Source organism: Diabrotica virgifera, chromosome 10, assembly GCF_917563875.1.
Source record: "Diabrotica virgifera virgifera chromosome 10, PGI_DIABVI_V3a".
In the NCBI taxonomy this organism is placed as follows: Eukaryota; Metazoa; Arthropoda; class Insecta; order Coleoptera; family Chrysomelidae; genus Diabrotica; species Diabrotica virgifera.
In genome coordinates this window covers 50,752,262-50,779,503 of record NC_065452.1, presented here as the reverse complement: position 1 = coordinate 50,779,503, position 27,242 = coordinate 50,752,262, and the positions used below count along the sequence as shown (strand labels likewise).

The 27,242-nt window shown below is 32.9% G+C and overlaps 1 protein-coding gene across 1 annotated transcript in view; it reads left to right on the top strand.

Moving 5' to 3' along the window:
* LOC114334548 (kinesin-like protein KIF21A) overlaps positions 1-25,445 on the top strand; it is a 391,021-nt gene extending 365,576 nt beyond the window's left edge. The window contains exons 5-8 of the mRNA XM_050641339.1: positions 2,690-3,021; positions 6,332-6,495; positions 17,126-17,320; positions 19,652-25,445. Coding sequence (XP_050497296.1) covers positions 2,690-3,021; positions 6,332-6,495; positions 17,126-17,320; positions 19,652-19,664 — 704 coding nt within the window. The 3' untranslated portion in view covers positions 19,665-25,445. The remainder of the gene's footprint in view (positions 1-2,689; positions 3,022-6,331; positions 6,496-17,125; positions 17,321-19,651) is intronic.
* Positions 25,446-27,242: the final 1,797 nt, after the last annotated feature.

The window sequence follows — 27,242 nt, the reverse complement described above, 5'->3', positions numbered from 1 at the left end:
GTTTCTATTGTGAACTCAATGTTACTATGAAGTGAATTAATGTATGATAGAAATTGGTCAAGTTGCCTGTTAGTTCCTGTAAAACATACTAGTATATTATCCACGCATCTCCATCAATATAAGAACTGTTTCTAAACAACAATTTCTAAACATCCCGTATTTAAACAGACCAGACTTTAAATAGGCAAACCATTGTAAACTAAATCACTTAAGAAAGGCACTCTGCCGAAACAGCTGTAGTCACATAGTTGTAATAAATTTTGTGGAAGTATAGAAAACAAACGTTTTCAGTGTTTTATTGTTAGATTAACTATATTATGTGTTTGCAGCTCCTACATATAGTTTATATTTTTAGTCTAGTCGCAACATGAGGGTCCCGTGGGAAATTCTAGCTCGCCGTGATTTGATGGTGGTATTATAGGTATTTTTTGGTCGCTGAATCCAATGAAAGTGTTCTGGAAGCCCAAATATGGTGCGTTTAATTGTTATTAAGAAATTATGGTAAAATTAGGTATTTTTCAGGAATTATTAGAAGCCCTGTAAATAAATTGATAGTGTTAAGGTCTCTGGTGTATTTTTGGTCTCTGAATCGAATGCGACTAGTCGCGATTACTCAAAATATGTTCTTATTTTATTAATAACAAAATAATTGTTTATTCGCCGAAAATCTCGAAATAATGCGCTATCTACAGCAAGTTTGTAGTCTTTTTCATAGTATTTTTATACGCTAAATGGATTGTCACTAGTCGTGACAGCTTAAACCACGTTCCGACTTTGTTATTAATAAATTATTGCAAAAATAACGGTTTATAGTACGTTTACTCACGGTTTTTGCTCTAAATTAAAAAAAAAACACTTGAAATGACATGAAATTTAGCACACATGTAGCTACATGTCAAACAAAACAAATGATATTATGCCTATGTGTGCTTTTACCCTGGGGGTGACTTTCACCCCTTTTCGGGGGTGAAAAAGATTCCTTTAAAATAAGTCCGGAAGTGTATAAACTGATTAATTCTAAACAACTTTTGTTCTGTACAGTTTTTTCACTAAGTAAATACTTTTCGCGTTATTTGCGAGTGAATATGTTCATTTTTCAACAAGAAAACCCATGTTTTTAGATGGTTTTTCGCAAGTAACTCAAGAAGTAAGTATTTTTTCAAAAAAAATTTTCTTAGCAAAAATATAGACTATAAAAAAGTGAAAAAAATGGTGTACGTGTGAGGTCCGTAGACCCAGTAGAAGCGGAATTGTAGCTAATGAACAACAGGTTCATATTCGTCAAATTCCAAATCGAATATTTCAAAATAAAGTAACCAAAAAATGAAGCACTTTTTAAGCAAAACTCATTACAACTTTTTTAAAGCTTTAAAAAAAACTTTATTCTTGTTTTTTGAAAAGGTATTTTTTTTTGGTAAAAAATTGGGAAAATCACCCCCTACATAGCATCTCAAATAAAATTAATCGTTACCGCTTCACAAGTTGCTTTACTTATGTTGTATTTATATGATCTGTAGGTTTCATCAGTTCGAAAGTGCTTGTAAAACTACCAAAAACGTGGTTTTTTGTTGAAAAATGAACATATTCACTCGCTAATAACTCGAAAAGTATTGACTTGGTGAAAAAACTGTATAGAACAAAAATTGCTTAGAATTAATCAGTTTATCCACTTCCGGACCTATCTTAAAGTTTTCTTTTTTCGTCCCCGAAAAGGGGTGAATCTCACCCCCAGGGTAAATGCACACAACGGCACAATATCACTTGTTTTGTTTGGCATATTAGCTACGTGTATGACAAATTTATGTCAATCCACTATAAACCGTTATTTTTGCAATAATTTATTATTAACAAAGTCGAAACGCTATCACGACTAGTGGCAATCGATTTAGCGTATAAAAATACTATGAAAAAAACTACAAACTTGCTGTAGATAGCGCATTATTTCGAGCTTTTCGGCGAATAAACAATTATTTTGTTAATAATAAAATAAGAACATATTTTGAGTAATCGCGACTAGTCGCATTCGATTCAGCGATCAAAAATACACCAGAGAAGACCTTAACACTATCAATTTATTTAGAGGGCTTCTAATAATTCCTGAAAAACACCTAATTTTACCATAATTTGTTAATAACAATTAAACGCACCACATTTGGGCTTCCAGACTACTTCCATTGGATTCAGCGACCCAAAAAACCTATAATACCACCATCAAATCACGGTGAGCTAGAATTTTTCACGGGACCCCCTATGTTGCGACTAGACTATATTTATATCCTACATCCAAGTAGAAGTATATCTACCTAATGCAATAAATAGATTACATTAAATTAAGTGGCTCCTTTTTCGTTTTGAGCAGTGTAGGTATATTTCTCCACGAAATATGAAATGTGCTAAAATGTTTATCCTGATGCTGATTCGTTAAATTGATACAATAACTTCAATTGCAACTGTAATCAAAGTGGGTTTCCACCTTAACAATAATAAACAAAACAATTCAATTTTGACGTTACGAATTATATCGTTACGAATAGTTATAGTTACGAACTGCCGATGTTACGAATTGTCGCCGTTACGAATGACGGCGTTACGAATTGTCCGTTGCAGTTTGTGGCGTTACGAACTGTCGCGTTTCGAGATGTCTTGTCACGTAGAATTACACAATTGTAAACTAGCAATACAATTTTAGGAAAAGAACTTGAAGCTTTAGAAGATAGAAGGCAGCAAGCTTTGGTAAAAAACCAAGACATAACTCAACTCGAAAGTTACATTGAAGATATAAAGGAAAACATCAGTTATGTCCAGGAAACGATCAGTGAGACACAACACAATGTCATGGCGATTGAAGAAGCCGAAGATACGAGTGAAAACCATGATCTGCAGCAACTAGTCCTGAGCATTTACGATATTGACGAAGCGAAGTATATCATTCAAAAGTTGTATAATATGACGCTGAGCCAGAATCATTTAGTTGCTCAAAGAGATGCCAGATTAAAGGAAAGTGAAGCTACCATGGCAGAGGTAAAATCAATCATTTTTTTATCTTAAAATAATTTCTTTTGTGAATTATTTACTAGTTATGTATATATTACTCTATTACTCAACTTTATTACATCTATTACACGAAATCTTCATTCTTAAAGAAAATAATTATTCTTTTAATTATATATGCTTTACCGTTTAAAGCATAAAACGGTAAAGCAGCAGGACCTGGAGACATCCCAATTGAGTTGGTAAAGTATGGACCAAACATATTACATGAGATGTTGGTTCAACTATTTAATAAATGCTTAAAAGGACAAAATATCCCTGATGATTGGAATGTTGGATACATCAGCTCAATATACAAGAAAGAGGATAAACGCATATGCTCTAATTATAGAGGAATAACTGTTACCAGCTCAGTTGGGAGGTTGTACGGTCGAATTCCTCCACCGATTGGAGCACCGAGGCGGAGCGCGCCCTGTTGCACGGTCCGGGAGCTCCAACGTATCCACTATGTGGAGCAGTTGCAGGAGCGCGGAGCGCCAACATAGTGGATACGTGCCTTAAGACAGGAGGACTCATTGAGCCCTGTGCTCTTTAATTTAATCATGGATGAAATTATAAAATCATCAAAAGTGTCAACAAAGAGAATACAGAACGAAAAACAAGGAAGTAAACAAGATGAAGATTGAATATATTTTAATAAAAAAATGGATTGTAATAAAAAAATTGTGATATACAGGGTGTTTGGTAAAGAATGGGCCATAGCTTAACCTTAGATTCCTGAGGTTAAAATAGGCCGATTTAAGCTAACTTACCTTAGTACAAAAGTTGATAATAGCCTAAATACAGGGTGTCAAAGTTAAACTTTTATTTTATTTATTGAAGTTATACTTCTTTAGGCACGAGGGTGAATTTTTACATTCCCTGGCGCATGCGCACACCGACAGTATGGTATTAGTCGTTCAAACGTTATACGGGATCCGATGGGGAATACGAATGGGGATACAAAAATGTTGTGTATATTAGTTTTTATTGTTGTGATGGCAGAGAAGAAAGCAAGTTTATAATTGTAGTGACTTTTTAAATAGTTTTTAAAAGCGACAGGTACGTAATAATTGTAAATGTTTCAGTATCCTAATAAAAAATTACATAGATACCTACCTATTTGGAAAATTTAAAATGAACCTAATACCAAAATAGTATGTAATGCTTTGATTTACATAATTTGATTACTATCAAAATTTCTACCAATATTCACCTAATATATTGTTATTCCACAAAATATTCCTTTAATTCCACAAACATCAAACTAATTTGATTAAATTCATATAAATAATAAACAACTGTCAAAAGTTTATGGTGTAAACGGTCAGTTGGTGTATATTCCCACATGACAGATACGCGATGCTGGTGCAATGGGAAAGAACTTTGATTTTCGATCGACGGGTAGCGGGTTCGAATCCCAATGCAAGTTACTATTTTTTTATTTTTTTTATACATTTTATAATTGTAAGTATATTATTATATAATTTTTTTCAGAAAATACGTATTTAGTTAAAATTTTTGGCAACAATTATTATTCAGAAATCATTTCTTTGTGGCATTTTTCAATGTGTTTGTGTGTGTTTTATTCTTTTATTTTTTTTTCTTTTTGGTATTGTTTTAATAAAAATTTTCGGAAAGTAGTAAGTATTAAAATTAGTTTAATATTTAAATTAAATATAAATAAACTGTTTAAAGATATTGATTTCGTTGAAATCATATAATAGAAGTATAACTTCTTACGCGCGTACAAAGTACACACATTCTTTTTTTTTAATATTTCCTGACAGGCATGGGACAACACGAAATTTGGTAAGTGGTGCTGGTATTGTACAATCGACTAAATTATGTTAAAAAAACATTTCTGGCTACTACCAGAGGCGTCCGACGGGGGAACATGAATGGTTGACCCTTCCCAAATTCTACGCCACTGGAGGAATTGCTATTTTAGTGCAATTTTTTTATTCTTCAATACTTTCTATGTAAAAAACGTACTTTTTATTCGTAACGAGAATTAGTTTTCGAGATATTTGAAGCTAAAAACGAAGGAGCATAATACATTAATCAAAATAAGTGTGCCTTTTCATTTTTAACTTCAAATACCTCGAAAACTAATGACTTTATCGTTACGAATGAAGAGTATATTATTTGCATAGAAAGTATTGGAGAATCTAAAAATTATGCTAAAATAGCAGTTTCATCAGTGGCGTAGAATTTAGGAAGGATCAACCATTCACTTTCCCCTGTCGTACGCCTCTGGTATTAAACACAAACGATTATAATAATTTAGTAATTTACTACATAATTACTACATAATTTAGTAGGGTGTACGGTACCTACATTTTCTGCCAAGTACCATAAGGATATGTACTAGTTTAATAGTACCGAGCACACTATGATAGTTCTTAAAGTTTTAAATAAAGAATAAATTATTTAAAAAAAAAAGAATACTTTAAAATAATTTGACATATCCGTGTGATACTTGGCAGAAAGTGTAGGCGCTGTACACCCTACTAAGTTATGTTAAATAATCGTTTCTGACTACTACCAAAGGCGTACGACAGGAAAAAGTGAATGGTTGACCCTTCCCAAATTCTACGCCACTGATGAAACTGCTATTTTAGCATAATTTTTAGATTCTCCAATACTTTCTATGCAAACAATATACCCATCATTCGTAACGATAGAATCATTAGTTTTCGAGATATTTGAAGTTAAAAATGAAAAGGCACACTTATTTTGATTAATGTATTCCTTCGTTTTTAGCTTCAAATATCTCGAAAACTAATGGCTTTATCGTTACGAATGAAGAGTATGTTTTTTACATAGAAAGTATTGGAGAATCAAAAAATTGCACTAAAATAGCAATTCCGCCAGTGGCGTAGAATTTGGGAAAGGTCAACCATTAACGCTCCCTCGTCGTACGCCTCTGGTAGTAGCCAGAAATGTTTGTTTAACGTAATTTAGTAGGGTGTACAGTACCAGCACCACTTACCAAATTTCGTGTTGTTGTCCCATGCCTGTCAGGAAATATTCAAAAATAAATAAAATAAAACTTTAGCTCTGACACCCTGTATTTCGGTTATTATCAACTTTTGTACTAAGGTAAGTTAGCTTAAATCAACCTCTTTTAACCTCAGCAAGCTAAGGTTAAGCTATGGCCCATTCTTTACCAAACACCCTGTATATGGAAATTCATTTTTACCTTATGGATTGAAGAAAATTTAATCAAATATAGACAGTACATGATTCTTGGTTTAGATATGATTTTTTATAATGATTGTATAAATTTTGGTTTTAGCTGCAACAAGAAAATAATGTAAAAGGACAACTGTTGGATCATGTCCTTCATAATGAAATTCCAATATTTTCCAAAGAACTCATTACCAGTATTTCTAGTAATACTAACGACACTACGAGTTCCACCTCTTCCCGATCTTCGTCTCCTGTACCTTTAGAAATGCAGTAAGTTGTCAACTCTTTTATTAATTTCATGTTTTTTTATTATGTACATAAGTACAATTAAAAATAAATAAAAATCCGATAAGTACTTAGCCTCCAAAAGAATAACGAAAATTTTGGAAAAGTGGCGATTTATTTTAAAATATTGCCTCATTTTAGCTCGATACACTTGACCGAGCGATACTTTAACTTCTTTAACCCTTCTGAAAAATACGTTTTCTAGAGGTCCGCAAAGTAGGCTTCCATGCCGGCGATGAACTCTTCATTCGACCTAAATTTCTGCCCGACGAGTGACTTTTCCAAGTTTGAAAACAAAAAGAAGTCGCAAAGGGCTAAATTGGAGAATACGATGGATGGAACAGTAGTTCGTTGTCCAAATTGACCAGTTTTACCATGGTGACGGCGGAGGTGTGAGAGAGCTGATATGTTATCATAGTGGAAGACAACTGTTTTATTCCCAAATTGGGATTGTTTTTTTTTTGTAAGTCGGCGTCAAATCGACCCAATAATGCGGCATAGTAAAGCCCTGTGACAGGTTTGCCCTTTTTTAGAAAGCCGATATACACTGCACGTCAGAGAAAACGGACACCCCAAAAATGGGTCATTTTTGATGTCTCGTATCTCCTAAACCTGTTGTCCGATTTAAGTAGTTTTTTGAATATGTTATAGCCTTATTCTTTAACAATATCGCTGTAATAATATTGTTGCTAAACTGGTAAATTTTCATTCTATACCGGGTGTACGAATCAAATTGTGTTTTTTTTTCTCAAAGTTCGCAACACCCTGTGGAATATTCTAGCATCTATAAAATACTGAGATTAAAACCCGACTGTAGCCTCAGGTTCAGGGCCGCGTTTAGGTCAGTTGACGCCCTAGGCAATTCTCTAGTAGCCGCCCTTCAAACATGTACCATTTTTGGGAAAAAAGCAGAATTTTTTATTTAAATATGAATACACTAAAAATGGATTTAAACTACGATGTTTATATATACATATAACAGAAAAAATTTCCATTCCAGTTCGATTTATTTCTTGATTTTCTTTGGAAAAATCATCTGTAATGTCGTCATAATTTATCGCCTTTGTTACGTCACTTTCTATGGACAAAATCGACAAAATGTTAAAACATTTTCGAAAATAACCTTTCAGCAAGAATGCACAAATAAATGCGCAAACCAATGTCAAAATTAGACTAAATATCTTTCAATCCACCCTTCTTTAAATATTTAGATGTATATCAATTTTTTTTTAGCTAATGCCTCGACAACTAATGGCCATTGGCATGGTAGGTACGGTGAATTTTTGCAGTTAGGTACATAGTGCCATGTGTAGTGTATGTGTTGAGTAAGTGTCTTGTTACTTTGCAAAGTCGACGTCATTGTCTTTGCAAAGAGACGCTAATAATTGTATCCGAACGTCTGCGGTCCCTCCGGTGAGTACCGATCCCACAAGGACAGAAACTATTTTCATTTATTAATTTATAATAAACGAAAAATTCCTGACCCTGGTGAGATTCGAACTCAAGACCATTCGGACCTTTCGATCCAAAGGTAGGCGCTCTTACCACTGAGCCACAAAGGGGGTTTAGATATATCAATTATTGGTGATTTTATTGTGGTATCCAAATGATCCTTTTAAGTAAATGCAGTCATGTATGAATGATGTATCTAGGTCGTCTTTATAAATTTGTATCAGATTTTCAGCTTCTTTAATAATTTCTTCATTGTTTAATTTTGGAAAATCTGTTATAACACGAAAACATTGATATAGTCCGTCCTCTGTAACTTTTCCCATGCGGTACGATTCATTTTCAATCAAATTAAGTCAAAACAGAAAGTGAAACGTACGCCGATGTGTGTAGTATATAGTATACAGTATACAAAATGTATGTACACATCGACGTTCGTTTCAATTTATGTTTTGACTTAATTTGATTGAAAATGAATCGTACTGCATGGGAAAAGTTATAGCGGACGGACTATAAATAAGTCGATAAGATTCCAGACGTCTATTCAGATCTCTTATCAGAGTGTCGATTTATAGAATATGTGGATTTTCATCTCATCACTAGCTGAAAAGTTCGTTCGTCGGCCCCGTCGTCCAATTGAATTTTTCTTTTTCTATTTCTTATTTCTTAATGTTATTCTGAAGCTATTTTCTTGTGGCGTTTTTGCAATTAACTAGTTTTGATGGGAAATAAGCCACAATTTTATTAAAGAAATGATTTTATTAACTTATTTCTTACTTCTTTATATGTTTTATTTGGGCACAATTTTTTGGCTTCCTCTTCATAAATGGCAAAATTATTTCTGATTGAGGTAAAGTAATTTGAAAGAGCTTCATGCTCTTTAACGACAGAACCCAGATCCATTGCAGGACTCTGGACATACTTATTGGATAGGTTCACTCTTTCTAAAATATGTTGCCAAATGACAGCTAGGTAATAACGTCATTTCAAAAGTGTCCATTTTTTTTAAATATAGAAAGTGATTGATCTTTCACAGCTACAGTTTGACATTCGTCATTGAGATATTAAAAAGAGCAGTTTTAATTCGCTGAAGCTAGTGTATAACGATTTAGATGCGTTTGCCCTTGCGGACCACCTAGTTTCCAGTGGCGGATCCAAGGGGGGGCGATGGGGGCGATCGGCCCCCTCTCAAACCAAGTGATTATTTTTTTTTTATATACAAGGTGTTTCATTAATAATTGTCCATATAGTAACTGGAGAAAACTTAGCACAAAATACGAAGATTTAACCTAAAACACTTAAATTAAATGTGGTTCCTTACCGAGTTACAGAGTGTTTTATCTAAAAATTTAAAAACTATTTTTGCTCAGCATTTTAAAACTATTCGACTTATATCCTTTTCATATTTGGCAGGAAATGTAGGTACTCTACAAACTACTAAATTATGTTAAACAAACGTTTCTGTCTGTTACCAGAGGAGTACGACGGGGGAAGTGAATGGTTGACCCTTTCCAAATTCTACGCCACTTTCTTCTCCAATTCTTCTCCAATACTTTCTATGAAAATTATATATTCTTCATTCGTAACGATAAAGTCTTTGAAGTTAGAAATGAAACGACACGCATATTTTAATTAATATATTATGTCGATTCATTTATAATTTCAAATATATCTCGAAAACTAATCATTTTATGATTAGAATGAAGAGTATATTATTTACATAAAAAGTATTGAAAAATCAAAAAATTACACTAAAATAACAATTTCGTCAGTGGCGTAGAATTTGGAAAGGGTCAACCAGCCACTATCCCCTGTCGTACGCCTCTGGTAGTAGCTAGAACCGTTTATTATCTTAATTTAGTAGGGTGTACAGTACCTACACTTTCTGCCAAGTATGACAAGGATATTGCAAAAAGTTTTGAAGTACTGTGTACAAATAATATTTAAATTTTAATCATATGAATCAATATCATAAAATAATCAAAATAACTGTGCCGTTTCATATTTAACTTCAAATATCTCGAAAAATAATGATTTTATCGTTACCAATGAAGAGTATATTATTTACGTAGTAAGTATTGGAGAATCTAAAAATGGCACTAAAATAGTAATTCCTCCAGTGGAGTAGAATTTGAGAAGGGTCAAACATTCACTATCCCCTGTCGTACACCTCTGGTAGTAGCTAGAAACGTTTGTTTATCATACTATAGTAAGGTGTATAGTAGTCGGACTTTCTGCCAAGTATGAAAAGGATACGTTGAATAGTTTTAAAATTCTGAGCAAAAATAATTTTTAAATTTTTAGATAAAACATCCTGTAACTCAGTAAGTAACCACATTTTATTTAACTCTTTTAGGTTAAATCTTCGTATTCTGTGCTAAGGATTATCCAGTTACTGTATGGACAATTATTATTAATAAAACACCCTGTATAAAGATTATAAAAACATTCATTTAAATTTAAAGAAAGACTATGCGAAATAGGATGGTAAATCTGCACTCAGCTAGATTCGTATTTAGGGTTGGGCACTAGAAAGTACATATTTCAAGACCCCCTTAGCCAAATTTTTAGCTCCCTACGTGACCATAGGTGTCCCCTATCGCAACAAATGATTTTTCGAAAAAAAATTTCTGAACGATCCTTCGCTTTAAATAATTTTAAAAAATTTAGGAACATACACTGTTATATCCAAAAACACACTGATTTTTGTTTCAGAATTTTTAGATCAAAATTGAGCTCAGGAAAAATTTTAGACATATTCTAAAAAATTTGGGTTATGGAGGAAATTTTTGGCGGACACAGAACTGTCCTTTTCCGGTTTTAAAAGCAAAGGATCGCTAAGTAAACGCTAAGAATATAAAGAGGGACATAAAAAATGAGTTTTTTTTCGAATTCTGAGTAATTTACGGCGACAAAATGGCAAATATAACCCCGCCATTCAAAAGAACGGAAACAAATACCTACACAAAAAAAAACAAATAAATATTTCTGTGTCCACCATAATTTCCTACATAACCTTTAATTTATTTTGAAAATTTCAAAAAATTTTCCTGAACTCAATAAAAAACTCAATAAAAATTTTCCTGAACTCTTGATAAAAAAATCTGAAAAAATCAGTGATTTTGGACATCGGAATGTATGTTACGTATGAAACAAAAATGTGATTTTGGACATAACAATGTATGTTTTTGAATTTTTTTAGATTGTTCAAACCCAAGGATCACTCACAAAATTTTTTTTAAAAAACACATTTTTGCGGGAGGGGACACCTGGGGCCACATAGAGAGCTAAAAATTTGGCTAAGGTGGTTTTGAAATATGTACTTTCTAGTTACCACACCCAAATACAAATTTAGCCGAGTGCAGATTTTACCATCTCATCCCGTTACAGCCTTTAGCCAATCGGCCCCCCCTCTTAACGATGCTGGATCCGCCGCTGCTAGTTTCACTAAGAGATTTCACAACAGGTGATTTTAAGTTGTCAGTCAAAATTTTCCATCTATATGTGGAAGCCGAAAAACATGTAAATAATTGAGAGAATATCCAGGGTACATCCTCAGCAAGTTTATTGTGATTTTTTACTCTGGCCTGCAGTCCTGAATATTTGCCAGACATATTGGATGCGTTATCCTATGACTGGCCGCGAAAATAACTTAAATCAACGGTACATTCCTCTAAAGTCGAAATCCCTGTCGATTCCAAAGCAGCAGATTTGTGACCTTCAGATGGAATATATTTAAAAAATCTTTCAGTCGGCATACCATCATCAGAAACATAGCGAACTAAAAATGCTAGCTGATCAGCATGAGACACGTCTGGTGTCGAATCAACTATTTATAGTATCTTTATTGCTTTAATTCGCCAACAATCGTTCTTCTTACTTTTCTTCCCATCAAAACTATTAGTTCCTCATTCCTCGCATATAGTGTTTGACAGATAATTACAGTTCCCTTGACCAATATTTCCAAATTTAGTAAGGTGCTCGCGTAAAAAGGATCAAATTCTGCTATGAGCACTAAACAACCTAAAAAGTTGCCGTTTTGAACTGATCCTATAACTGAATTATCTCTAATGGCAAGTCCCCTTGTGGCCAGTGTAATTATTGTTGCAACAACACGTTACAAAACGTTACGCCAGTATTGTACCTACTTCGCTTCTGAATGTACTTTTTATGAAACAGTCTATTCTGTTTTTTAAATTACCTCGATTGAATAAATTCAAGACATTTGCCGTGTGGACCTTTGATTCTTCATATTGTTTTAATCTGACGCCAGCATTCCATTCGGTTGCGCCTGAAATAGACGTCAAGGAATATAAAATACACTCTTTTTACATAGATGTAGAATAAGGTAGCCAATTCCTGAACTTCATTTCACCGTTCATCATTTTTCTGGAAAAATGATTCCTTGTTAGGGATCTGTTTATTTGTACATTTTGTACATTTTTTGTTAGGGATGTTTTCTAGAAATTAATGCCTACTTCTATTCCATTGATGGATGTACTTAAATGTTATTCGATTTTAATATTTATATACAAATATTTTTTTGTACAGTATTTTTGCCGCCCTCTCATAATTTGCCGCCCTAGGCAACTGCCTATATTGCCTAATGGATAAAGCAGCCCTGCTCAGGCTTTCTTAACATTCTGTTTTTTGATTCATTTGCTTATATTGGATAATACAAAAGTTAGGTACTTACTTTAACAACTAGCTATGTTCTTCATGAGTACATGGCGTTTCTAAATAAGTGTGACAAACTTTAAGGGGTAATTCTGCATGAAAAAATAATGACCGTTTGCTTTATAAACATATGTCCGCAAATGTTTCGTTTCCGAGATACGGGATGTTGAATTTTTTCTTACAAACTGACCATTTATTTATTGCCCTAAAACCGGTTGAAATATGCAAATAAAATTTGGTAGGTTTTAAGAGATAGGTAGTTATTGCGCATTTTTTGACATGCAACTAAGAATTTTGTATTCACCATTGGCGTGCATACGGGTAATATGACCAATCATATTACCCGTATGCACGCCAGTGGTGAATATAAAATTCTTAATTGTATGTCAAAAAATGTGCAATAACTACGTATTAAAACCCAAATTCCATTTGCATATACATCAAATTCCATTTGCATATATTTCAACCGATTTTAAAGCAATAAATAAATCATCAGTTTGTAAGAAAAAATTCAACATCCCGTATCTCGGAAACGAAACATTTGCGGACATATGTTTATAAAGCAAACTGTCATTATTTTCTAATGCAGAATTACCCCTTAAAGTTTGTCGCACTTATTTAGAAACACCATGTACTGATGAAGAACATTGCTAGTTGTTAAAGTACCTAACTTTTGTATTATCCAATATAAGCAAATGAATCAAAAAACAGAATGTTGAGAAAACTTGAGGCTATATTCGGGTTTTAATTTCAGTATTTTATAAATGCTAGAATATTCCACAGGGTGTTGCGAACTTTGAGAAAAAAATACAGTTTGATTCGTACACCCGGTATACAATGAAAATTTACCTATTTAGTAACAATATTATTACAGCAATATTGTTATAGAATAAGGCTATAACATATTAAAAAAATTACTTAAATCGGATAACAGGTTTAGGAGATACGAGACATCAAATATGACCCATTTTTTGGGGTGCCTGTTTTCTCTGACGCGCAGTGTAGATCAAATTTTGTGAATCTCAGCAAACGTTGGCCATCACTTTTCCATCAGAGAACGGTCTTGTCCTTCTTCAGAGCATGTTCGCGGGGTGACGTCCACTGTAACTGTTCGTTGGTTTCTGGTGAGTACCGGTGGATCCAAGTTTCGTTTACGGTTATGAAGCAACGTAGAAAATCCTTCAGATTACGCATAAACGGCCTCAGACATTGCTCTGAAGTGGTCCCGTGGTGGCGCTTATTGGCCTGAGTGCGAAAACGCAGCACCCATCGCGCCAATAGCTTTCTCATGTCCAACATTTCATGCGGGATATGTGGACCAAGGCGGGATATGTGGACCAACGTCAGGAAAACAGTGATTTTAAGACACTTGGTTTTTTAATATATTATTCCCTATGCTTCCTTGAACACTTTACCGGCCATCTGGCTACTGAGACAGGTTGCATTCATTAGTGCGCAGCGCACCTGTACAGGTAAATATATCGAATTTAAAATTATTTTAAGACGAACAATTTGTTTGCCATTACTTTTTAAACATTATTAGAAATATGAATTATAATTGCCAGGCATTTCTGTGGTTGCTAAATATGCGCCAGACGCTATTTTTTATAAATAATAATTGAAAAATTTAAATAATTTTAGTATGTCTGAAATTTTAATATTATATTATTTACACATAAATAAATGCAAAATTAATTTGCCAGGCATTAATTCGGTTGCATTCACCAGCCAGATGGACTTAAAATCATAAAAATAATGTGTATTTTCAGCAAAACGATCGCTGGTTGGGTTAAGAAACTAGACAAACAAAAGATACGACAATTTCGGGGATGAATGTTGTCCGCACATGTTATTAAGATGGGTCAGTCACAATAAATTGACAGTTTGTTAACGATTCTTGTCGAGTTTCTATTTAGTGAAAAGTAATTGTGATACAATATAATGGCAAATAAAATACAATGTGTGTTTTGCAAGGAAAAAACGAGAATGTAATAACTTTTGTGGATGAAAAACATTAATTGTGGAATTAATTTAAACAATTTAAATGAAAAAAATTATTCCCAGAATAAAAAATATTATTTTTTATTATTTTGTTGAAAATTTGGACAATAATTTTTATTTATTACCATTTTACATATTTAATTCTGTCTTTATTAGCTAGGTTGAGATAAATAAAAATTTTAAATGCCGTAGGTAGATTTATTCCTCTCTCTTTCCGCCAGTCTACTCTACCGCTATCTTTCTGTAATAACCAATATATTACTGGAATACCCTACAACTTTAATTTGATCTGGCTGATGACTGCAACCGAGTTAATGTCTGGCAAATTAATTTTGCATTTATTTATGTGTTAATAATATAATATTAAAATTACAGACATACTAAAATGATGTAAACTTTTCTATTATTATTTATAATAAATAGCGTCTGGCGCGCATTTAGCAACCACAGAACATTTAGCGTCTGGCAATTATAATTCATGTTTCTAATAATGTTTAAAAAGTAATGACAAAAAAAAATTCGTCTTAAACTAATTTCAAATATATTTACCTGTATCTTTTGTTTGTCTTATTTCCTAACATAGCCAGCGTACGTTTTGCTGAAAATATATATTATTTTAAACGATTTTAAATCCATCTGGCTGGTGAATGCAACCGAATTAATGTCTGGCAAATTAATTTTGCATTTATTTATGTGTTAATAATATAATATTAAAATTACAGACATACTAAAATGATTTAAATTTTTCTATTATTATTTATAATAAATAGCGTCTGGCGCGCATTTAGCAACCACAGAAATGTCTGGCAATTGTAATTCATGTTTCTGATCATTTTTAGAAAGTAATGGCAAAAAAATTTTCGTCTTAAAATAATTTTAAATTCGATATATTTACCTGTACAGGTGTGCTGCGCGGTAATGAACGCAACCTGTTTCAGTAGCCAGATGGCCGGTAAGGTGTTTGAGGATTCATAGGGAATAATATATTAAAGAATCAGCTGTCTTAAAATAGTTGTTTGAAAACGTTGAAAGCCATTTAGACTATAGCGTCTGGCAAGTATTTAGCAACCACAGAAATGTCTAGCAATTATAATTCATATTTCTAAGAATGTTTTACAAGTAATGGCAAAAAAATGTTTCGTCTTAAAATAATTTTAAATTCGATATATTTCCCTGTACAGGTGCGCTGCGCAGTAATGAACGCAACCTGTCTCAGTAGCCAGATGACCGGTAAGGTGTTCTAGGATGCATAGGGAATAATGTATTAAAGAATCAGCTGTCTTAAAATAGTTGCTCGAAAACGTTTTTAGTCTTAGACGTCTTAGACCAATGACTCACGCGATCTTTTGAGATGTCTACTGCCTCAGCCATCTCGAGAACCTTCAGTTGACGGTCTACTAATAGGCGATCGTGGATTTTTTTACGTTATACTCCGTGGTAGCCATTTTCAGGGCACCTGGACGTGATTTATCAAAAACCGACGTGCGATCACGTTGAAACTCGATAAACCAATTTTTGTCTGTCGCCATAGAAGGAGAAGAGGCATCGTAAATCAAAGAGCATTCAAGCGCTCTTTCACTGTGTTTCACAAGTGATTTCACTGTGCGGTTTCCCTTCCAAAAACAAAAATCGAATCGCCGGACGATATTGCTTTTTTTTATTTTTCTAAAATTCCCAGACACGGTCGCTTTCGGCTGAGATTTTAACATTGGCCGTCTCGCCATCTGTAATAATGTATTGTGACGATAACATAATATTATCGTCTAGAGAACGCCAATGAATTAAGTAAAACGTGTTTTTGTACCGTCTCGGACGATATAAAAGTCGGAACGGAAAGCCTAGTTATTTATTATTCTTGGAGCGTTGATCGAAGAATAATAAACAACAACGAGGTATAAGAGGTGAATTATCACGACCATCGTTCACCGTCGTCTTTGGGGCGTTGAACGAATTTCGACGGTTTCCTTTTACCTATCCTTATACGAGCGGTGATCGTATTTCCCAACATGTCTTTTCTCCTGGCGAGCCGAGCGAGATATCCTATCCTTTTACGTCCATTCCATATTAATAAAGGTAATTCCTAATCCACGCGATCGTCATTATTATTAATTCATGTACAAAATATCGTCACGTCGACCCGAACCGTAAACTCGATGCGTAGATTATAAATATATTTTATTAACGAAATTAACGAGTAATTAAGGCTAATTATCTTATCTTTTTTATGTTCTGATTCTAAATAAAAATGTCTTAAAAAGCGAACCTTTTTCTCTTGGACTGAATTTTGTTACCCGGAGCATCAAATACAACGACAGACGTTACAAATGGCGCCCGAGCATTTATGCGATAGTAGATTTCTCGTGCGATAACGACGCCATCGGGCGGAGAAGCTAAGTACTTATTAGACCACCCACGTATGAAACAATTGATAAAAAACTATTTTTTCTAAGATACCAAGATATTTACTAGTACCTATATTATCTTTTAGTTTATCTATTCCCGAATCTCAACTTTCCCAGTCGCAGTCGCAGTCCAAATCTAAAATAAGACGACGAACTGCCCAACCCTCAGAGTTGTTGTTTGGACTTCACGCACAGCCAGATATGACCCATTCCCAAGATGCATCAACAATGAGGTTGGATTATGGTATACAGCGGGTACCGAGCGTTCCTGGGACTCTTAAGTTAGTACATATTTATATGATTTATCTTCTTCTTTGAGTACCGTGCCCAAATTTTAGGCGGGAGTAGCTTCCATGACAATTTGCCGATATCGTTCTCGATCTTGCGCGACATGTAACAATTCATCTGCTGATAAGTCCATTGACGAAGGTTTCGGAGCCATGAATATTTCTTTCTACCAATTCCTCTTTTTTCGTCGATCTTTCCGTTTAGTATTAAATGAAGTATCCAGTATCTGCTTCTTCTTTCTTCTTCTTTAGCCCATTTCTATCCAACTTTGGACATAGGCCTTCTCAAAATGTCCATTTCCGTCTGTCCTTGGCTGCGCTTTTCCAGTTAGTTCCTGCAGCTTTAACAATATCGTCCCTCCATCGCATCTGAGGTCTTTCCTCTTCTTCCTGTCCACGGTCTCCAGTTTTGTATTTCAGCATTCCATCTTTTATCTTCCTGTCTCGCATTGTGGCCGGCAAATCTCCATTTTAACCCTGTTATATGTTCAGTTACATTTTTTACTTTTGTTTTCTCTCTTTTGTTTGATTTTCTGTCTTGTAGTTTTATTCCCAACATGGATCTTTCTATTTTTCTCTGAGTTATGTCTATTTTGTTTATGTTGGCCTTTCTTAATGTCCATGTTTCTGAGCCATACGTCAGAACAGGAAGGATGCACTGGTTAAATACACGGGTTTTTAGGTACTGTTGTATCTTTGTGCTTTTTAGTATCCATCTTAACTTTCCAAACGCTGCCCACGTCCATCGGATTCTTCTCTGTACTTCAATTGTTTGGTTCTCTTTATTAGCTTTGATTATTTGACCCAGGTATATAAATATATTCGTCAACAACCTCAATATTGACATTATTTATATTAATATTTATTCTGTCATTTGTATTTGTCATGATTTTTGTTTTACTCATGTTCATTTTTAATCCTATCTTCTCTGATGCGTGTACTAGTTGAGTCAGCATTGTGGCTAGTTCTTCTTGGTTGGTTGTAATAAGGACAACATCATCGCAATATTTGAGGTGATTGAGATTCTTCCCGTTTATGTTGATACCCATGTCTTTCCATTCCAGTTCTTTAAAGACGTCTTCCAGAGTTAAGGTGAAGAGTTTTGGGGATCTCCTTGACTTACGCCTCTATGTATTTCTATTGGATTAGTTTTGTTTGTTTTATTTTCCCATTCGACTGTCATTGTTGCTGTTTTATACTTATGTAAGAGTTGCCTGTACCTGGAGTCTATTCTGCTGTTATTTAGAGCTTTTTCTATCGCCCATATCTCGACACTATCGAACGCTTTTTCATAGTCTACAAAGGCTAAACATATATCTAGGTTGTAATACAACCTACATAGTATCTGCTATCTCTCATAATATGCCTCATATATCCAAGTTTTCTCTTTTTTACCATCTTAATCCAGTCACCTTCACCGATTCTGTTTAAAGACTTCTATGTTTGAAATGCGTTGAACCTATAATATTTTGAGCATTCTACGATAATATGACTACAGCTCGAAGGCTTCCAATTTGTTCATCATGATCCAGGTTTCACATCCATACCTATAATAATACAGGACACATAACATTTTAGGAAATTGATTGTAGTTGTAAGTTCATCTGAGAATTGATCAGTATAGATCTAAGTTTCATAAATGCTCCTCTTGCAATTTCTATACGAGTTTTAATTTCTTCATCAGAATTTAGTGTCTCGTTTATCCGACATCCTAGGTATTTAAAATGGTTAACATTTGTAATTGGTTCAGTGTTGACAATTAGTTGCATAGGGCCGACTTGTTGTTTACTAACCACAAGTAAATTTGTCTTTAATTTATTTATGCCAAGTCCGTTATTGTAGCATTCTCTATTGACTCGGTCTATAAGGAATTGAAGATCTTCGATACTTTCAGCTATGATAGCTGTGTCAACTGCATATCTGATGTTAATAGTTTCTCCCACAATTCGAACTCCACATTGCCCTTTTAAGGCTTCGTAAGTATCCATTTTGCAACTTCGAAAATATAAAATTTTAAATCGCTAGTTCATCTAATATAGATAAACAACATTGTCTTACTATATCGTAGGAGGTGTCGCAGATATCTTCATGTTTCCATGGAGGTCCCGGTCGTAACAGCGACCGGGAACTCCATCTTCGAAGGCTGCTAGGCTGACACTGAGCAAAGCAGCGAGACGAAACTAGTGGGGAAAATGAGAGTTGATGTGTAACGCAGTGTTGCCAGACTTCTCCCAGTACGTCTCGCTCTTTCTCGGCTTTTTCTCTATTATTTAAGTTTTTATTCATTTCAAATGTTATTCTAATAGAACATGTTTAAATTTACAGGTTGAATTCCTGATGATACATGAAGTACGAGTTTCATCCAGCGAAGATACCACCCCAGAATATGAAAGAGTATTTCAGTATATCTCTGTAAACCGTCTTCATTTCACTACATTCGTTAATAGTACTAAAATAATGTTATTTATATTGTTTTTATTCTGCCTTTTGTTATTCTACTTATTTATTTATATTTGACAAATATTAACTAAACGTAATAGTATGACATATGGAGGAATATTCATAACCAATAGCGTTCTGTTTGTGACTTATTTTGGACTTTACAGGGTATTAAATAAACTTCCTTTAAACACAATAACATAAATTTTAGATGAAGGTATTTCTGGCGAAAATAAAATTTTTTATGTACCTGCATAAGTGGCGATATTGTTAAATATTTAAATATCATTGCTACAACCACTAAAAAATTTAAGAAAAGTTTGAATCTAAACAAAGGCACATTTACAAAAAATACTACAGTGCGTCCATAAAGTAACGCATAAATTCATTATTTCGTAAACCGGCGACTTTAAGAAAAAATCCCGAAATAGTTCGATTTTTATTTTTTAATTATCATTTTTTGGCATATATATCATACTAGCGACGTCATCCATCTGGGCGTGATGACGTAATCGATGATTTTTTTAAATGAGAATAGGGATTGTGTGACAGCTCATTTGAAAGGTAACTCAATTCTCTATTCACTTATATAAACATTAACATAATTATTTATACAGGGTGCTAAAAAAAATTAATTCAATTAATTGAGACAAAAACAAGAATGTATACCGGGTGGTGAATTGGAAAACGGGCCATAGGAAACTCAATGTAAAATTCTAAACTGTTGAATTCCTGCTTCCATAATTATTTTACATCAAAAGACATTAGAAACTCCACAAGGAAAAAAGTTTTCCTGTAGTAGGCTGTATACCATGTAATACAAAAAACAGTAAATCCTGTATAAAAGGTATATTTAAAATCCCTAAAAAGGGCTACATCACAATCACATAACCAGTTTTCGACTGGTTTACCAGTCATCATCAGTGCTTACATTAAAAACTATTTGTAGATGATTGAAATCTGTATTGAAAACAACTGTTAAAATTGTTCTACGAATTAAACATATTCCAAAATTGTGTAAACATGTAATACACTTTTTAGGTTTTCAGCCCAAAATTAGGCTACACACAGTGCAATAATGTGTCACAATGAAGTTATTATTTTCACATTTTTGAACTGTCAATATTTTTATTTTTATCATTTATTGTTTAAAAACAATACAGTTGATAAGACACCCTCAGTTGCGGAGAAAGTATTAATAATAAAGATTTTTTATTCAGTCAGTGGTGTGAGCACTGTCAGTTAAAAATAGTAACGTGTGACGTAACTCTTACACGTACCTTCTGTGGCAAATGTATTATATTTTTCAAAGTTTTGGAATGCGTTTAAATCGTAGAACAATTTTAACTTTTGATTTTAATACAGATTTCAATTCTCTACAAATAGTTTCTCATGACTTTTGATGTAAAATAATTAGGGAAGCAGGAATTCAACAGTTTAGAATTTTACATTGAGTTTCCTATGGCCCGTTATACTATTCACCACCCGGTATAATTTATTTATTCCAAAATAAGTTTTACTGTTGTTAGAAAACAGGAAAAACTGTTTATTTGACAAATAAATATTACTTTTCGTTTAAATTCAATGTTAAAATACCACCCACCTGCCTCTTGACAGTTTGAACATTTCGTTTAAGCGAAAATCAATGTTTATTTTTTAAATAAAACATTTTTCTGTTTTCTGACAGCAGTAAAATGCATTAACAATTAAACAAATTACATACATTCAGCTTTTTGTGTCAATTAATTTAATTTAAAAAATATTTTTTGGACGCCCTGTATAAATAATTATGTTAATGTTTATATTATTGGATAGAGAATTAAATACTCTTTTAAATGAGCTATCACATGACCCCTGTTCTCATTTAAAAAATAATCGATTACGTCATCACGCCCAGATGGATGACGTCACTAGTATGATATATATGCCAAAAAATCGCAATTTAAAAATAAAAATCGACCTGTTTCGGGATTTTTCCTTAAAGTCACCGGTTTACGAAATAATGAATTTATGCGTTACTTTATGGACGCACTGTATATACACTCACCGGCACGAAAAACGGGCACCCCAAAAAGTGGGTCATTTTTGATGTCTTGTATCTCCTAAACCTGTTATCCGTTTTAAGTAATTTTTTCAACACTTTATTCTTTAACGATATCGCTGTAATAATATTGTTGCTAGACAGGTAAATTTTCGTTGTATAGCGGGTGTACCAATCAAACTGTTTTTTTTTTTCTCAATTTTCGCAACACCCTGTGGAATATTCTAGTCTTTATAAAATATTAAAATTAAAACCCAATTATAGCCCCGACTGTGACTGTAGGTTTTCTTAACGTTTTGTTTTTTTACTTATTCGCTTATGTTAGATAATAAAAAAGTCAGGGACTTTAACAACTAGCCAGGTTCTTTATCAATACAGGGTATTTCTAAATAAGTGCGACAAACTTTAGGGGTAATTCTGCATGAAAAAATAATGACCGTTTGCTTGATAAACCTATGTCTGCAAATGCTTCGTTTTCGAGATACGGGATATTGAATTTTTTCTTACAAACTTACGATTTATTTATTGCTGTAAAACCGGTTGATATATACAAATGAAATTTGGTAGGTTTTAAGAGGTAGTTATTGCGCATTCTTTGACATACAATTAAAAATTTTATATTCACCATTAGCGTGCATGCGGTATTATGACCTGTATGCGCGCCAATGGTGAATATAAAATGAATATAAAAGATCTGGTAGATTTGGTTCGATAAAAGGAGTATTTTCCCCTTAACAAGAATAGTGGCAATATCGTTATCAACAACTCCTTTATGTCCTGGCACCCAGAGCATTCATTTATATTTTCAATTGGTATCCTTGGTAGATCTATGCAACCACTAATACAATTTTCCTATAATCTCAATTTTACCCTACATTTCAAAACTTATAATTAAAGCCATTAGTTTATAAGTATTACTATTTACGTGTGTATCTCCCTTCTCCCACATGCAATAGAATACATTTCATTCGTGTTAGATAGATGACGTCATTGATGGCCCACAAACTTACTTATTATGTTATCATTTAATGATTTTTATCTCACAAACATTAAATCACACAATATTGCTACAATGTTGTAAAGCATCGTAGCATTTTTTTCTACGTTTGCGAGTCTACATCATTAATTTTGCCCCATTAAACTGTATTTTATTTAGTACTAAACAAAAATATTACAATTCATTCAAACAAAAATACAAACATTCCTAAAACATTCGAGTAGACTAGTAGACCAACAAAAATCTAAAGCGATTTCAATAAGAAGAGGAGTGCGACAAGGATGTGTACTATCCTCAATACTCTCTACTTTTTAATATGTACTGCGAGAGGTATGGAATGGCACTGAACAAAAAAAAAACAAAAATCAATAGAACGCTTCAGAACCGCTTCAAACAGAGTAAAGTGGGCCATGATGATCGCCAATATCCTTAAAGGATGAGCTACATGAAGATAAAGAAGAAAACATTCAATTTTAAGTCCACGCACATTTAGTCCTTAGAATTATAACGGAAATTAGAGTATAAATTAATGTACCAGAATAATACAAAGAGTCCTATCATAATCTGTAAAGTACTAAATTGTAAAGTTTGTTTAGCAGTAAATGGTTGACTTCAAATAGTACCGACTATAAACATCCTGGGTTAACCGATAATAGTATAAAAGGTCCGGTTTCAGGTAAAATTTAAATATGTTTGATTGTTTGTTTTTCTATAATCTTAGCAATTAAAATAGATTTAATTTATTTTAAAACTCATTTGAAAACATTAATTTCAGGTATATAAGGCAAATCAATATATTTTACATCCGTTTTTTTGTTTTTGTCGTAATTATTGTAAACTTTGTGGATCCTTTGCTTTATTATAGGAGTATCGTCTAGTCAGTGTTAATTGTCAAAAGACCAACTGTGTCTACCTCGTTTGCTCATCGCTCCGGACCGGTCTTAACAAGGGGCCAAGTCAGATAAATTTAATAATATTTACGACCGCACTAATTGAAGTCAACCATTTACTGCTAAACAAACTTTACATAATTCGTAAAGCAGTTAGATATGTCTTTTGTCCAAAAATGAATTATGTCCAAAGGTGTAAAACACTGATTCTTTAAAAAACGTGGAAGGAAAAGGTCTGGTCAACACATCTAGAGGTTATACCAGACATACTATGAATTACAAAATACAGAATGAATAGTAAAGTAAATGTTGTTATATAACATACATTTTTTACCTTGACAATCTAACGCACTTGTTTTCCAAAAGAGATGAAATTTTGGAAATTTTTATAAAGAATACGAGACTATTTTTGATATTTTTAATATTCCATAGAATTAATATTTTCTATGACAAAATATTTATTTTATCAATTACGACTAAACTTTTGACGAATATTCCTTTATATCACCATTTGTAGATTTCAAAATATATGTATTTACTTTTTTAAAATAGTACAGAAATATTAATATATATTTATGAACGTAAAATGTATGTAACTTTCGTAATACTTGAGTATAAGGTACCAGCTTAATGCGCATGTCATACATACAGAATTATATTAATATATGTAACAATATACATTTTAAAATGTATATGGTTACTAAGAGTGTCCCTTAAGTGCTTTACTTTGGTTATTTGACGGTTTGGTAACTAGCTGATATCTTTATTTTTTATTACTACAAACCATGTTTTAACCGTTATTATCCAAGTGCTTTAGAAGTCAAACAACCACTTCAAGTTAATAGAGAGTTTTTAGACCCCTTATTTCATCAACGTTAAACGTTATACGTTATTCTGCTCATGCGCATTAACAGAAAAATAACGTATTACTTTATTAGCGGATAAGGTATCCCCTTATTTAGGTAGAAATAATGTTCACGTTATTAAGGGATTACGTATTTGTAAGGTTGCCAAATGTCATATATCTAAATTACAAAAAAAAAACGAAAAAAAAAATGTCATATGAGCTGAACCAAAGACAACTAGAATAAAAAACATAGTAACGATGTATAAAATTGTAATCAAAATTTGTTTTTCTTAAAAACTATCAGGTAATAAACATATTATATAATTGAATATAATCTGCTTGGCAACCCTGGTAGAATAATTCTAAATTACACCATTTCTTGAGAAATCTAACACTTGACTGAATTGTCTTTTTAAATTTAGGATGGATGTTTTGTGTTCCTAAAGTAGTAAATTGTCTTTGGTGAATGTCTTAATACATTTTCTTCCATTATGGCAAATAATTCAATAACATAAGTTTTAGCACACAACTGCCGTTTTATAGGCCTATATTTACCTTTACCTAATGTCAATTAACGTTAGTCTGTATGCGTATTTTCTGAAAGGATTCAAAAACTATTTTACGTAAACACGTTATCCCTTATTTTTTGCTCAATGCGCATGGCAAGTATAACGTTTTACGTTTAACGTACGTTAAAAAGGTAGAGGGTCTAAAATCTCTCTAATATGGACACAAGAACTATTTTTTAAATAACGGAAATATTCTAGCCGCTAGCCTAATCGTACGACAGGTATCGCTAAGCTGGTTGGCTTGTATTCATGAATTTAATATACTTAATAAGCACTAACAGAACAATTTTTGTTGTCCAAATATTATAATAAAAATAATAAATGGATGTGTAGTAACTCATGTCGATGATTTTAACCTTTTCCTTAATATACAGGGTGTCACCCAAAACTTTTCACCCACAGTTTGTTCTTCATCATCATCAGCAAGCAATAATTAGGTGAAAAATATTTATTTATGTACCAAGTCAGTAAAGTGACTCTTTATCGAGCGGGTCTGATATTACAAGCAGAGGGCGTGAAGCGAGTGAGGCGGGTAACAGACGAGATCGATAAAGAGTCTTTATTGACGTGGTGCATACAAAATTTTATCGTCAATCATAAAAAACATTAATTAACTTACTACAATTTAAAAAAAAATTTAATCTTAGACGAAATAAAAATTTTGTATGACAGTAATGACAGATGATTTTTGCATGTTGGCCGGTTTCGATGTTTAATCGATAGTTATCAATATTGAATACCTAATTACTAAATCTGTAAAGTTTTGATTTATTTTGTATGAATATAATTGCAAAATACTACAGAATTTCACTTTTTGACATACATTTAATTAATAATAATGTAAATGTTGTACAATATTTTTAATAATTAAAGTAAATAAATTTTAAGTTCACTCAAATACTCGCCATTCGATTACTGCCATCGACCACTTACATTCAATCTCGGTTAATTTGATTAATCGCGGCAGGTAAAGTAAATTCTTCTTTCAGTACAATAACGTGTTACTTTACTGCTGCAAATGAGTACAATAATTAATGAATTTAGTGACGGTTGGCGATAAAGATTATTAAAATCAAACGCATCTGTTTACAATATAGAGGGTATTAGTAAATAAGTATTAAAAACTTTACGGGGTAATTCTACATGAAAAAATAATGACAGTTTGCTCGATAAATGTATGTCCGCAAATGCTTCGTTTCCAAGATACGGGGTGTTGAAATTTTTTTTTCAAACTGCGAATTTTTTTTTTGTTCTAAGACCTTTTAAGCTATGAAAATTAAATTTGGTGGGTTTCAAGAGGTAGTTATTGTGCATTTTTTGGCAAACAAATAACAATCGTATATTCCTCATTGGCGCGCCTACGGGTAATGGTCTGAATTTTTTTAAAGAAAAAAATAGTACGCCACTGAGATATTTCAAATTAAAAATTATTTTTGTATTCCACGTTTAATTTATGATAAAGAACCTTTCTTGTCTTTTTTTCATATGGTGCACCGTTTTTATGCAAAAAAATAAAACATCTTCGCACGTATTTTTCATTTCGTAATACATTATCAAGAACTCCCCAATAAAATAATGCCAAACTAGAACAATAACAGGAAATATTTCCAAAAAAATTTTAACTATGTGCAAGGCTACAACAAATGTTCAAAATAAATTAATTTTATATTCACCATTGGCGCGCGTACGGGTAATGGCTCGAATTTTTTAAAGAAAAAAATAGTACGCCACTGAGATATGTCAAATTAAAAATCATTTTTGAATTCCTCGTTCAAATTACGACAAAAAATCGTTTTTGTCTTTTTTTCATATGAGGCGCCGTTTTTATGCAAAAAAATAAAATATCTTAACGTTTACAAAGTATTTGAAATAAATTTCTATGCATATGGAATCTACCTCGAATAATTTGTAAGCGTTAAGCCGTATTCTCACCATCAAATAATGTGATCAAACTGGTTTGAGCAAACTGAAAGTGACAGTTAGTGACGTCACATCCTGAGTTTGTTCAAATTCTCTAATTCAAGGTCAGTTTGCTCAAACTGCAATTTTGATTGGTCGAAAAATATGTAGGGATAAATGACAATCAGCTGTTAGACATAACATGATGGAATTTTAATTTTTATGTAAATAAAT